The 12,410-nt window shown below is 44.4% G+C and overlaps 1 protein-coding gene across 18 annotated transcripts in view; it reads left to right on the forward strand.

Annotated features, from left to right (window-relative positions):
• RALGPS1 (Ral GEF with PH domain and SH3 binding motif 1) overlaps nucleotides 1-12,410 on the forward strand; it is a 399,374-nt gene that overhangs the window by 128,167 nt on the left and 258,797 nt on the right. For 3 of the 18 annotated variants that reach the window (XM_073315027.1, XM_073315037.1, XM_073315025.1), the window contains exon 2: nucleotides 6,736-6,846. The exons of 13 other annotated variants lie outside the window; for them this stretch is intronic. In XM_073315027.1, the coding sequence (XP_073171128.1) occupies nucleotides 6,736-6,846 (111 nt within the window). Of the gene's footprint in view, nucleotides 1-6,551; nucleotides 6,847-12,410 lie in introns of those variants that run through there. 2 more of the 18 variants (XM_073315024.1, XM_073315030.1) reach the window with 2 other exon arrangements.

Here is a 12,410-nt window from a genome sequence, read left to right on the forward strand (position 1 = left end):
GGCATTACAGTTTAGAATAGCAGCCCACCAAGTGTTGTTTGCCAGGCACAAACATTCAAATTGGGATATAATGTCTAAGTTTCAAGACAAGTTACCAGATGAGTTTATAGCCTTTATAAATTAGGGCCATTTGGTAGCCCACTCCTCTCTGCAGGGGGCTTTGGATGAGACCAATTTACTGGCTCAAGTGATAACAACAGTTGTCACTGGGCATCATGCTTCGTGGCGGCAGGTGTCGGGAATAGCAGTGGAAATGCAACAGACAATAGAGAACTTACCCTGTCAGGGCCCAATTTTTCTATTTTTTTTCTGGGCAAGGCAGACAAGGCTTTGCACTTTCTTAAAGATTCCAGGTGAAGTCTTTAGGTATTTGTACCCCAGCTATACAGAGAAAGAAGTTTCATCCTCTGGTCCAAGAGAGAGATCCATTTTATTTGCTCTGACAGCCCGATCACTCCAGGAGATGTCATAGGTCTCAGAAGAAGAGACCACCTCCCTCTCCTCTTCCGCCATCTGCTACCAGTAGAGGGTCTTCTACTTCCAACCAGACTATTTGACTTCTTGGTTGAGGGCAACAAACTATTCAGAGGCCATGTCTACACTAGCAAGTTTTCAGCAGCACAGTGTACCAGTGCAGCTGTGCCTTGGTAAGATCACTCATGTAGCCACTCTATGCTGACGGGAGAGAGTTCTCCTATTGACATAATTAAACCACCCCCAACGAGCGGCGGTAGCTATGTTGGCAGGAGAGTGTTTTTCACACCCTTGAGTGACGTATGTTATACTGACAAAAGTGCTCGTGCACATGTAGCCTGAGATTTTCTCTCCCTTTGGCTGCAGGTTGTCCCATTTCCTGAAGGCTTGGACCCATATTACAACAGATTGGTAGGTTCTGACCATGGTATAACTGGGATATACCCTGCAATTCACCCGTATTTCCCCATTCCACCCGGACTCCCCATCCCTTTTCAGGGACCACACCAGTGTATTGATTCAAGAAGTTCAGTCTCTGGTAAAGTTAGGGACGATAGAGGAAGTGCTTCCTCAATAGCGGAGGAAGGGATTCTATTCCTGATATTTTTTTCATTCCAAAGTCCCAGGGAAGCCTCAGGCCTACTTTAGATCTCAGCCTCAACAGGTACATAAAAATGATAGTTTTGTATGGTAACCCAAGTGTCTGTTCCTTCCTTGTCTCACAGCGATTGGTTCACTATCCTCATTGTACTTCGTGTGGCCATACACAAGAGTCAGAGGGAGTTTGAAAGGTTCGTTGTAGCAGATGTCCATTATCAGTTCATGGCCCTTCCATTAGGTCTGAGCTCAGCACCCTGAGTTTTTATGAAGTGCATGGCAGTGGTGGCCACACACCTTTGAAAGCAGGGAATCCAGGTATATCCAGACCCAGACAATTGGCTCTGGTGTACCTGGTGAGTCCAGACAGCAGGCGGAGGAAGGTGTTGAAAAGATCCAATCACTTTTCCATTCGTTGGGCCTGTTGATCAACAAAGGCAAATTAGTTTACCTCCCTGAACATCAGATTTATAGGTTTGGTTCTCACCTCTCTGTCAGCGAGAGCATATTTGCCTGAAGCCAGATTTCAAACAATATTCATCCTGTACAAAGAGTTCTAGACGTATGCCCATACAACAGTAAGGAACTATCTGAGACTTCTAGGACACATTGGAGCTTACGCATACCTGACAGCATGCCAGTCGTCACTTCAGGTAACGCAGTGGGAGTTGAATTCTGTTTATCATCCCTCACGTCACCTGCTGATCATGCTGACTCACATATATGCAGCTGTTCTGCCCTCCCTGGGCTGGTAGATAGCCCCCGCCTAATGAATGCAATGAAGTGCCTTTTGCTCTGCTTTCACCTTCTCTGAATCTAGTCACAGATGCATTATCCCTTGGTGGCTTAATGCACCTGGGAAGCTTTTGTACTCAAGGTCGCTAATCAGATCAGGATCTCTCCCTCTACATCAATTTCAGGGCTCCTGGCTATTTATCTGGCCAGTCAAGTGTTTCTTTTCCACATCGCGGGTTGCTCTGTACAAGTACTCACAGAGAACACTGCTGCAATGTTTTATCTCATCAAACAGGGACGTGCTAGGTCAGACCCCCTTTGCCAAAAGGCTATAGACCTCGGTGCAGAAATTCCAGAGAACAGAATCTCACTCAAAGCATCTCCAGGAGTCTCAGAACTCCCTAGCAGACTCTCTCAGCAGGTGATTTAGAGGAGATCACAAATGGTCCCTCAGACCCAATGTAGAAAAGTCTATTTTTCAGATTTGGGGGCGGGGGTACCAAAGTTGGATCTGTTCACCACTTGATAGAACAGAAAGTATAATCAATTCTGGTTAAGGGGAGGTCTCAAACCAGGGCCTATGAGAGATGTCTTCCTACAGTCTTGGAAGGGGAAACGTTTCTGCTCTTTCCCCCCACATCCTGATAGTGCCCAGAATGCTAACTAAACTCAGGCAAGATCATGCTATTCTAATCTTGGTGGCACAACAGCACTGGTTTTCAGATATGTTGAACCTCTCCATTCGGGATCCAATTCTTCTCCTTCAGGACCTGGATATAATTTCACAGGAATATGATCAGATTCTGTATTCCAGCTGTCCCAGACTGCACCTGACTGCCTGGATGTTGAATGGTTAGCTCGTCAGGAATCTGCATACTCTGTGGTGGTTCAGAACGTTCTTTTGAATAGCAGGAAGTTCTCTACCAGGTACACATACCTTTTGAAGTGGAAGAAGTTTGCTGTGGGCTGAGGTTCTCCTTCATGGGCTCATATTCAGTTTATTCTGGATCATCTGCTTTACCTGAAAGAGAATGGCCTTTCCATCAGTTCAAAAAGGATTCACCTGGCTCCTATCTTGGCGTTCCATTCTACTGTAGAAGGCAGGTCCATGTTTTCCAACCCTGTGAGAACAAGGTTTTTAAAAGATTTGGACAGACGACTTTTCTCACCTATTAAAGATCCATCGCCTTCCTGAGACGTAAACGTAGTGCTCTCAGGATTGATGAGATCCCCTTTTGAGCCTAGGGCCTCTTACTTGTTGTCTGATCTCTCAACAAAGGTGGCTTTTTTAATAGCTACTACCTTGGTTAGGAAGGTTGCAGAACACCAGACTTTGATGGATGACCTTCCTTATGCATTTTTTTTAACAAAGACTGGTTGCCTAATGCTTTGCAGCCCAAATTCCTCCTGGTTTTGGATTTTCATATGAATCGCACTATTTAGGGTATGTCTACATTGCAGTAAAAGACTTGCAGTGCGGAGCTTGGGCAGCAGGGCTAAAATATGCAGTGGAGACTTTAAGGCTTGGGCTGGAGTCCACGTCTGTGACCCTCTTCACTCACGGAGTTTCAGAGCCCAGGCTCCAGCCTGAGCCCAAACATTTACGCTGCAATTTTTAGCCTCACAGTCCGACCCCAGCAAGCTTGAGTCAGTATACCCAGGCTCTGAGACTCACTGCCATGGGTTTTTTATTACAGGATAGACATACCCTTACTTGCCACCTTCTTTCTGAAACCCCACTTTCACAAAGATGAGGAAAGACTACATACTTTGTCAGGGGTTCTCAAACTTGGGGTTGGGACCCCTCAGGGGGTCGCGAGGTTATTACATGGGGGGGGTCGCGAACTGTCAGTCTCCACCCTAAACCCCGCTTTGCCTCCAGCATTTATAATGGTGGTGTTAAATATACAAAAAAGTGGTTTTAATTGATAAGGGAAGGTCACACTCAGAGGCTTGCTATGTGAAAGGGGTCACCAGTACAAAAGTTTGAGAACCACTGCTTTATGTGTTCATAGAGCATTAGCTTTTTTATTTGGAAAGAACTAAGGAGTTTCAATTTTCTCCTCAAAAAGAAAAGGAGGACTTTGCGGCACCTTAGAGACTAACAAATTTATTTGAGCATAAGCTTTCATGAGCTACAGCTCACTTCATCGGATGCATTCAGTCAATTTTCTCCTCAGTTATTCATTTCCTTTGCAGGAAGGATTAAATGGATGCCTGTTACCTTTCAGAGGATTTCTTTCTGGATTTCCTCCTGCATTCATCTCTGTAATAATATTGGTAATGTTCCTCTACCAGAAAGAGTGTTAGCAAACCCTACAAGGGTTCAAGCAGCATCAGTGACTTTCCTGGATCATTTTGCCATCAGTGAAATTTGTAGTGGTATCACTTGGTCTTTGGTTCATACCTCTACCACTCATTAAGCTGTCCCCAGGGACAGTGCTAAATTTGGGAGAGTAGTACTAAAGTTCTTGTTTAGGTAGATTCTGATACCCTCCTCCTTCTGAAACTGCGTGGGAATCCCCTAAAGTAGAATAGGCACATACAAGCACTTGAAGAAAAAACACTTGTGTACCTTCTTCTGTAACTGTTGTTCTTTGACATGTATTGCAAATGTCCATTCCACAACCCACCCACCTTCCGCTCCACACCAGAATCATTGTGAGACTGGTATTTGAGAGGGAGATCCGGGCAGCTCCTCCCCTTTATATTCTCAGCTAGCAGCATGAGCATACGGCGGGCACTTGGGCTGCCCTGATGGGTATCACTTTGGGAAAAAGTTCTCCAGCTTTGACACACTGGCATGCAGACACCTAAAGTAGAATATCTTGAAGAACAAACAGTTATAGAACATGTATGTAACTGTGGTTTTTCTGTTCCATTGATATCAGGGGTGGAGTTATAAGAAAGGGTAATCTCTTAAAGTGTTTTCGGGGGTATGGGGGTTTGGTATAGAAACTTCCAAACCCTTTGGAAACATGTTTATGGGTTTCTTATTTTTTTCCAGATAAAAGCAAGTAACTGCTACAGAATGTTTAACTTTTGTAGTTTCTCATTTTGCTAGCAGACATTCCAAAGGGACCATCAGGAAATATGTTGTGTGCAGTGTTGTTGTAGCCATGTTGGTCCCAGGATAGTAGAGTGCCAAGATGGGTGAAGTAATATCTTTTATTGGACCAACTTCTGTCTCTCTCACCAACAGAAGTTAGTCCAGTAAAAGATATTACCTCACCCATCTTGGCAGTCAAGAAATTTGTCACTCTTGCAAGATCATGAACTTTTCAGCTGGGGTTATGAAATGATGTAAGTTGTTCTGGAGTCAAACATCACCTGACAAATACCATAGACTTTCACATCTTACTTTATATTTACATTACATGGAAGATTAAATTTCAGGAAAAACTCCCAGTTCCACACATGGGAAGACAATGCATTTCAATGGTTGAATGAAATAATGAACCATAAAGTTGCATGGTTGATGTTTGTTAGGCACTGGAAAACCTCTTGGGGAAGGGAGAGCATATAGAGAAAGGATGAGCTCAGCTTTATCCAAAACAGAATGTTTACTGTCAATGGAAAACAAAGTTTGGGGCAAAGGGTTGAAAGCAGAAGAGCACTGGAAAATAAGATGTAGGTGTATAGAAAACAGATTAGAGAGAGAGCTGTTCTTGTGTACTTTTTCATTAATAAATTGAAGAGGAAGTATTCAGTGCAACTCACTGATGCTGGCTGTTATTGAGACACATACGAACGAGAACTAGACATTAGCCAAAGGCCCTGATCCTGCAACTTGCAAAATTGGAACCCAAAATAGCATTTGAATTTAGTCAGCTGAGGTTAGGAAGAATATCCCCCCTATAAAATGGAATTGCAAAAACCGGTGCAATCTGGGAGTTTTATATCTTTCTCCAATATTGTCTACACCTCTAAGACAGGATTCTATATTGGATGGGCAAGTTTTCTGTTCTTTCTACTAATTAACTATATTTGAAAACAAAATAAATTTTTAAAATACACCACAATTGAGCATATGATATTCTGAGCACTTCTGTACTAGGTAAAAGCTGCAATAACACTCATATGTAGCCACAGTGTTACAAGTTTTGAGACCCAGCCCAACAGCAATCACTTCTGGTGTTTGCATTACTGTTCTTCCACTGAGTCATCTAGAGTTCTCAATAACTTCTGTAATCATAAGCTTTCCTGGCCTCACCAAGCTCTGATTGGCTCAGTTCTCAGGCTGTGGATGAGTAAGATGCAGCTCTGCTTGGCCAGAATGGTGGTTTTCTTTGACTGAAAGAAAACTACTTAGCATGCTTAGTAATTGCCACTCCCTATTTTTTCATGTGTACCTAGAAATGGCCACAAATTCCCCAGTTCTGCTCTCTGCATACATAACAGAAACAAATAATTCACATAAATTCATTCCTCTCCCTTCCCCACTGCTGCTACTCCTTTCTTAGGGCTTAAACTACTGCAATATAAAGCCCCAGTGGGTATTTCTACACTGCAATTAAATACCCATGGCTTGCCTGTGTCAGCTGACTCAGGTTCACAGGGGTTGGGCTACAAGGCTCTTTAATTGCACTGTAGACTTTCAGGCTTGGGCTGGAGCTCAGGGTCTAGGACCCTCCCCGCTCATGGGGTCCTGGAACCCAGGTTCCAACCCTAGCATGAATGTCTACACTGCAGTTAAACAGCCCTGTAGCCCAACCCCTGTGAGCCTGAGTCAGCTGACACAGGCAAGCCATGGGTGTTTAATTGCAGTGTAGATATACTCAGAGGGACTGCTCTTTTTTAAAGTTAAGCACGTGTAAGGATTTACAGGATCAGGGCCTAAGAAATGGCATTTGTATTGGTGTCTTTTTTGTGTTCAGTGTGACTAGTGTTGCCAACTTTGTAGTAATTAAAAACCGGTTGATCCAGCAGGAGTGCCAGAACCTCCCCTGCCATGCCTCTTCCCCACGAAGGTCCAACCCCTCAGGTTGGCAGGGATTCACCTACAGAGTCAGGACTGGAAGCTGCAACTGCCCGACACAGGTAGGAGGCAACCCCAGCTGAGTTGGGGCTGGTGTGGGTGATGACCTGGCACCTCCCCACCTCCCATGCCTTCAGTAACCGGACTGGTTTGTAGTACTGGCTGGACAGTGTCGGGTCCCCTTTTCGACCGGACTTTCTGGTCAAAAACTGGACATCTGGCCACTCTTAAGTGTGACTCAGACATCAATATGTGAGCTTGTGCTTTCCTTTTAAGAGTCTTAAATATGTACTGAATTTCTTTGTTTTGTGCTGGTGATGACCAAAGAACTGAGGGTGGAAAAATGCATCCTTAACTAATGAATTTGTCACTAAAGGGCATGGAACGACAAGCCAAACCAGTTTGATAACAGCCATCAGAATAACTTGACAGGACTGTGGTTCATCTGAGTTGAATTTTGATAATCAGATACATTCCATTCTTATGACATACGCATTGGAAGAAGTTATGCTTCCAAACATAACAAAATATGCTCCTTTAACATCTGGAGTCCAGTAAATCATTGCCTCAATTAAAATAATTCATTGCCTATTTTGTACATTGAACACTTTATTTTTCATGAATTTACTACTGCATATTGTAAACAAATGTATCTAATGTGTGTTAAATATAATTTTTAAAATTAAAGATCAATTTAAAAATTACAAATTATTTAAATAATCACTGAGAGAGAGGCTGTCATATAATACAGGGGGAAACAGCAGGTTGAGGCAGTACAAGTGCAAGAATTTTTGCATTCCTTCTATTGTCAGGTTGTCGGGGGCCTGAACATTTCTCTCAAGCTTGACCGCTTTACTCCATCACCCCTACTTCAACCTGTCCTGTCTCTTCCACAGTCCTGTCTCCTTGTCCAGTTCCATTCTCCTTCTCTACCTAGTCCTAGTCTCCACTCCTAAAGTTTCTCATCCTAGTCTCTTTCGAGCTAGTTGTAATCTCGCCCTCCTTGTATGATCCTGTCTCTTTCCTCCTCCTGACTTCCAGTCCCAGTTTCCCTCGCTGGGTTCTTCATCCAATCTCAGTCTCCACCCTTTGCCTGGATCCTTGTCCCAAGCTGTTTGCCCACCCATCGTCACCCCATCTCCCAGTCTTCTTTCCCAGACAGTACCAGCCTCCTCTCAACCCTGCCTCCGAGGCTCCTTGCCCAACCAGCCCCTGTCATAAATATAAAGGGAAGGGTAAACCCCTTTAAAATCCCTCCTGGCCAGAGGAAAAATCCTCTCTCCTGTAAAGGGTTAAGAAGCTAAAGGTAACCTCACTGGCACCTGACCAAAATGACCAATGAGGAGACAAGATACTTTCAAAAGCTGGGAGGAGGGAGAGAAACAAAGAGTCTCTGTCTGTCGGTACACTGCTTTTGCCGGGGATAGACCAGGAATGGAGTCTTAGAACTTTTAGTAAGTAATCTAGCTAGGTATATGTTAGATTATGATTTCTTTAAATGGCTGAGAAGAGAATTGTGCTGAATAGAATGACTATTTCTGTCTGTGTCTTTTTTGTAACTTAAGGTTTTGCCCTAGAGGGATTCTCTGTTTTGAATCTAATTACCCTGTAAGGTATCTACCATCCTGATTTTACAGAGGTGATTCCTTCACCTCTATTTACTTCTATTTCTATTAAAAGCCTTCTTGTAAGAAAACTGAATGCTTTTTCATTGTTCTCAGATCCAAGGGTTTGGGTCTGTGGTCACCTACGCAAATTGGTGAGGATTTTTACCAAACCTTTCCCAGGAAGTAGGGTGCAAGGGTTGGGAGGATTTGGGGGGGAAAGACGTGTCCAAACTACGTTTCCCAGTAAACCCAGTTAGAGTTTGGTGGTGGCAGTGGATATTCCAAGGACAAAGGATAAAATTAATTTGTACCTTGGGGAGGTTTTAACCTAAGCTGGTGAAAGTAAGCTTAGGAGGTTTTCATGCAGGTCCCCACATCTGTACCCTAGAGTTCAGAGTGGGGGAGGAACCTTGACAGCCCCTGTCCCACCAGACTCCCTATTCCAATATACTCCTTTCCTTACTCTTTGGTCTGGTGTTTGTCTCTTCTGCATTCAAATCTAATGGCATCCAGGCAACACAGAGGAGGAGGCCATCAGCGGAGGGTAACTGAGAGCACAGGAGAGACAGGCTTCCTTCTCACTTCTGGAGCCCTGCCCCACCCTGGCCTGGAACAGCTAGGAGCAACCATTATAGGTCAAGTTCTGTTGAGCCACTGTAGCCCTGGAATGGAACATAGAATCATAGAATATCAGAGTTGGAAGGGACCTCTGGAGGTCATCTAGTCCAACCCCCTGCCCAGAGCAGGACCAATTCCCAACTAAATCATCCCAGCCAGGGCTTTGTCAAGCCTGACCTTAAAAAATTCTAAGTAAGGGGATTCCACCACCTCCCTAGGTAATGCATTCCAGTGTTTCACCACCCTCCTAGTGAAAAAGTTTTTCCTAATATCCAACCTAAATCTCCCCCACTGCAATTTGAGACCATTACTCCTTGTCCTGTCCTCTTCCACCACTGAGAATAGTCTACAACCATCCTCTCTGGAACTACCTCTCAGGTAGTTGAAAGCAGCTATCAAATCCCCCCTCATTCTTCTCTTCTGCAGACTAAACAATCCCAGTTCCCTCAGTCTCTCCTCATAACTCATGTGTTCCAGACCCCTAATCATTTTTGTTGCCCTTCGCTGTACTCTCTCCAATTCTTCCACATCCTTCTTGTAGTGTGGGACCCAAAACTGGACACAGCACTCCAGACGAGGCCTCACCAATGTCGACTAGAGGGGAACGATCACGTCCCTCGATCTGCTGGCAATGCCCCTACTTATACACCCCAAAATGCCATTGGCCTTCTTGGCAACAAGGGCACACTGTTGACTCATATCCAGCTTCTCATCCACTGTCACCCCTAGGTCCTTCTCTGCAGAACTGCTGCCTAACCATTGGGTCTCTAGACTGTAGCGGTGCATTGGATTCTTCCGTCCTAAGTGCAGGAGTCTGCACTTGTGCTTGTTGAACCTCATCAGATTTCTTTTGGTCCAATCCTCCAATTTGTCTAGGTCCCTCTGTATCCTATCCCTACCCTCCAGCTTATCTACCACTCGTCCCAGTTTAGTGTCATCCGCAAACTTGCTGAGGGTGCAATCCACACCATCCTCCAGATCATTAATGAAGATATCGAACAAAACCAGCCCGAGGAATGACCCTTGGGGCACTCCGCTAGATACTGGCTGCCAACTAGACATGGAGCCATTGATCGCTACCTGTTGAGCCCGACAATCTAGCCAACTTTCTACCCACCTTGTAGTGCATCCATCCAGCCCATACTTCTTTAACTTGCTGACAAGAATACTGTGGGAGACCGAGTCAAAAGCTTTGCTAAAGTCAGGGAATAACACGTCCACTGCTTTCCCTTCATCCACAGAACTAGTTATCTCGTCATAGAAGGCAATTAGATTAGTCAGGCATGACTTGCCCTTGGTGAATCCGTGCTGACTGTTCCTGATCATTTTCCTCTCCTCTAAGTCCTTCAGAATTGATTCCTTGAGGACCTGCTCCATGATTTTTCCGGGGACTGAGGTGAGGCTGACTGGCCTGTAGTTCCCAGGATCCTCCTTCTTCCCTTTTTTAAAGAAGGGCACTACATTAGCCTTTTTCCAGTCTTCCGGGACTTCCCCCGATCGCCATGAGTTTTCAAAGATAATGGCCAATGGCTCTGCAATCAGAGCCGCCAACTCCTTTAGCACCCCCGGGTGCAACGCATCTGGCCCCATGGACTTGTGCATGTCCAGTTTTTCTAAATAGTCCCTAACCACTTCTTTCTCCACAGAGGGCTGGCCACCTACTTCCCATGCTGTGTTGCCCAGCGCAGCAGTCTGGGAGCTGACCTTGTTCATAAAGACAGAGGCAAAAAAAGCATTGAGTATATTAGCTTTTTCCACATCCTCTGTCACTAGGTTTCCTCCCTCATTCAGTAAGGGGCCCACACTTTCCTTGGCTTTCTTCTTGTTGCCAACATACCTGAAGAAACCCTTCTTGTTACTCTTAACATCTCTTGCTAGCTTCAACTCCAGGTGTGATTTAGCCTTCCTGATTTCACTCCTACATGCCCGAACAATACTTTTATACTCTTCCCTGGTCATTTGTCCAATCTTCCACTTCTTGTAAGCCTCTTTTTTGTGTTTAAGATCAGCAAGGATTTCACTATTAAGCCAAGCTGGTCGCCTGCCGTATTTACTATTCTTTCGACATATCGGGATTGTTTGTCCCTATAACCACAATAAGGATTCTTTAAAATACAGCCAGCTCTCCTGGACTCCTTTCCCCCTCATGTTATTCTCCCAGGGGATCTTGTCCATCAGCTCTCTGAGGGAGTCAAAGTCTGCTTTTCTGAAGTCCAGGGTCCGTATTCTGCTGCTTTCCTTTCTTCCTTGTGTCAGGATCCTGAACTCAACCATCTCATGGTCACTGCCTCCCAGGTTCCCATCCACTTTTTCTTCCCCTACTAATTCTTCCCAGTTTGTGAGCAGCAGGTCAAGAAGAGCTCCGCTCCTACTTGGTTCCTCCAGCATTTCCACCAGGAAATTGTCCCCTACATTTTCTAAAAACTTCCTGGATTGTCTGTGCACCGCTGTATTACTCTCCCAGCAGATAGCAGGATGATTGAAGTTGCCCATGAGAACCAGGGCATGCGATCTAGTAGCTTCTGCGAGTTGCCGGAAGAAAGCCTCATCCACCTCATCCCCCTGGTCTGGTGGTCTATAGCAGACTCTCACCACGACATCACCCTTGTTGCTCATGCTTCTAAACTTAAGCCAGAGACTCTCAGGTTACTCTGTGAGGACGGTGCATTTGTAGTCTGGGTGGCACTAGGAGCTGTGAGGGGATGGAACTTGCTTACTTGCTCTGTGGGAATGTCTCATACACAGTCTGGTCTGTGCTAGGAGCTGTAAGAGGCTAAAGTATGTTCAGTGAGGGTGGAATCTTCAGAGATGTTAGCTGTTTAGCTATAGCAAGTCTCTACTGAGCATGTGCGAACTGCAATTTTTCCGTCAAGTGATTGTGCACATACACATTCACTGGAAGTGTATGTGAGCCCAGATCACTTGAGTCCCTGCTTGAAAGTATGAGGATGCTAGAGCATTTCAAATAAAAGTTCACCAGCATTTTTTAACATGGGCACAACAGTGTATTTTTCCCTAATTCATTCTCAGAGATGGCCGAACTGCTTTGGTTGAAATTTTCCTATCTATTAATTCAGCCTAAGGCAGACACATCCAGTTTAAAAAATGTAACCTCAAACAGTTAAAATTTTGCGCATTTATAAGAAACTGAAAACAAGATCTTATAATGGAAAGTGTTTGGCAACGTTAATAATAGGCAGTGCTAGCAGCTTCCCCCCAGAATACACTTATTTTTTAACCCAGGGATATTTGGACAGAATATTTAGACATAACCCTTTTTTCTTTTGATCAAAGAAATGTAACCCTTTAACATTCAAATCAAAACTAGGACTGTCTATTAATCACAGTTAACTCACACAATTAACTCAAAATATTAATTGTGATTAAAAAAATGTATCGTG

Source organism: Lepidochelys kempii, chromosome 16 (assembly GCF_965140265.1).
Source record: "Lepidochelys kempii isolate rLepKem1 chromosome 16, rLepKem1.hap2, whole genome shotgun sequence".
Lineage (NCBI taxonomy): Eukaryota > Metazoa > Chordata > Testudines > Cheloniidae > Lepidochelys > Lepidochelys kempii.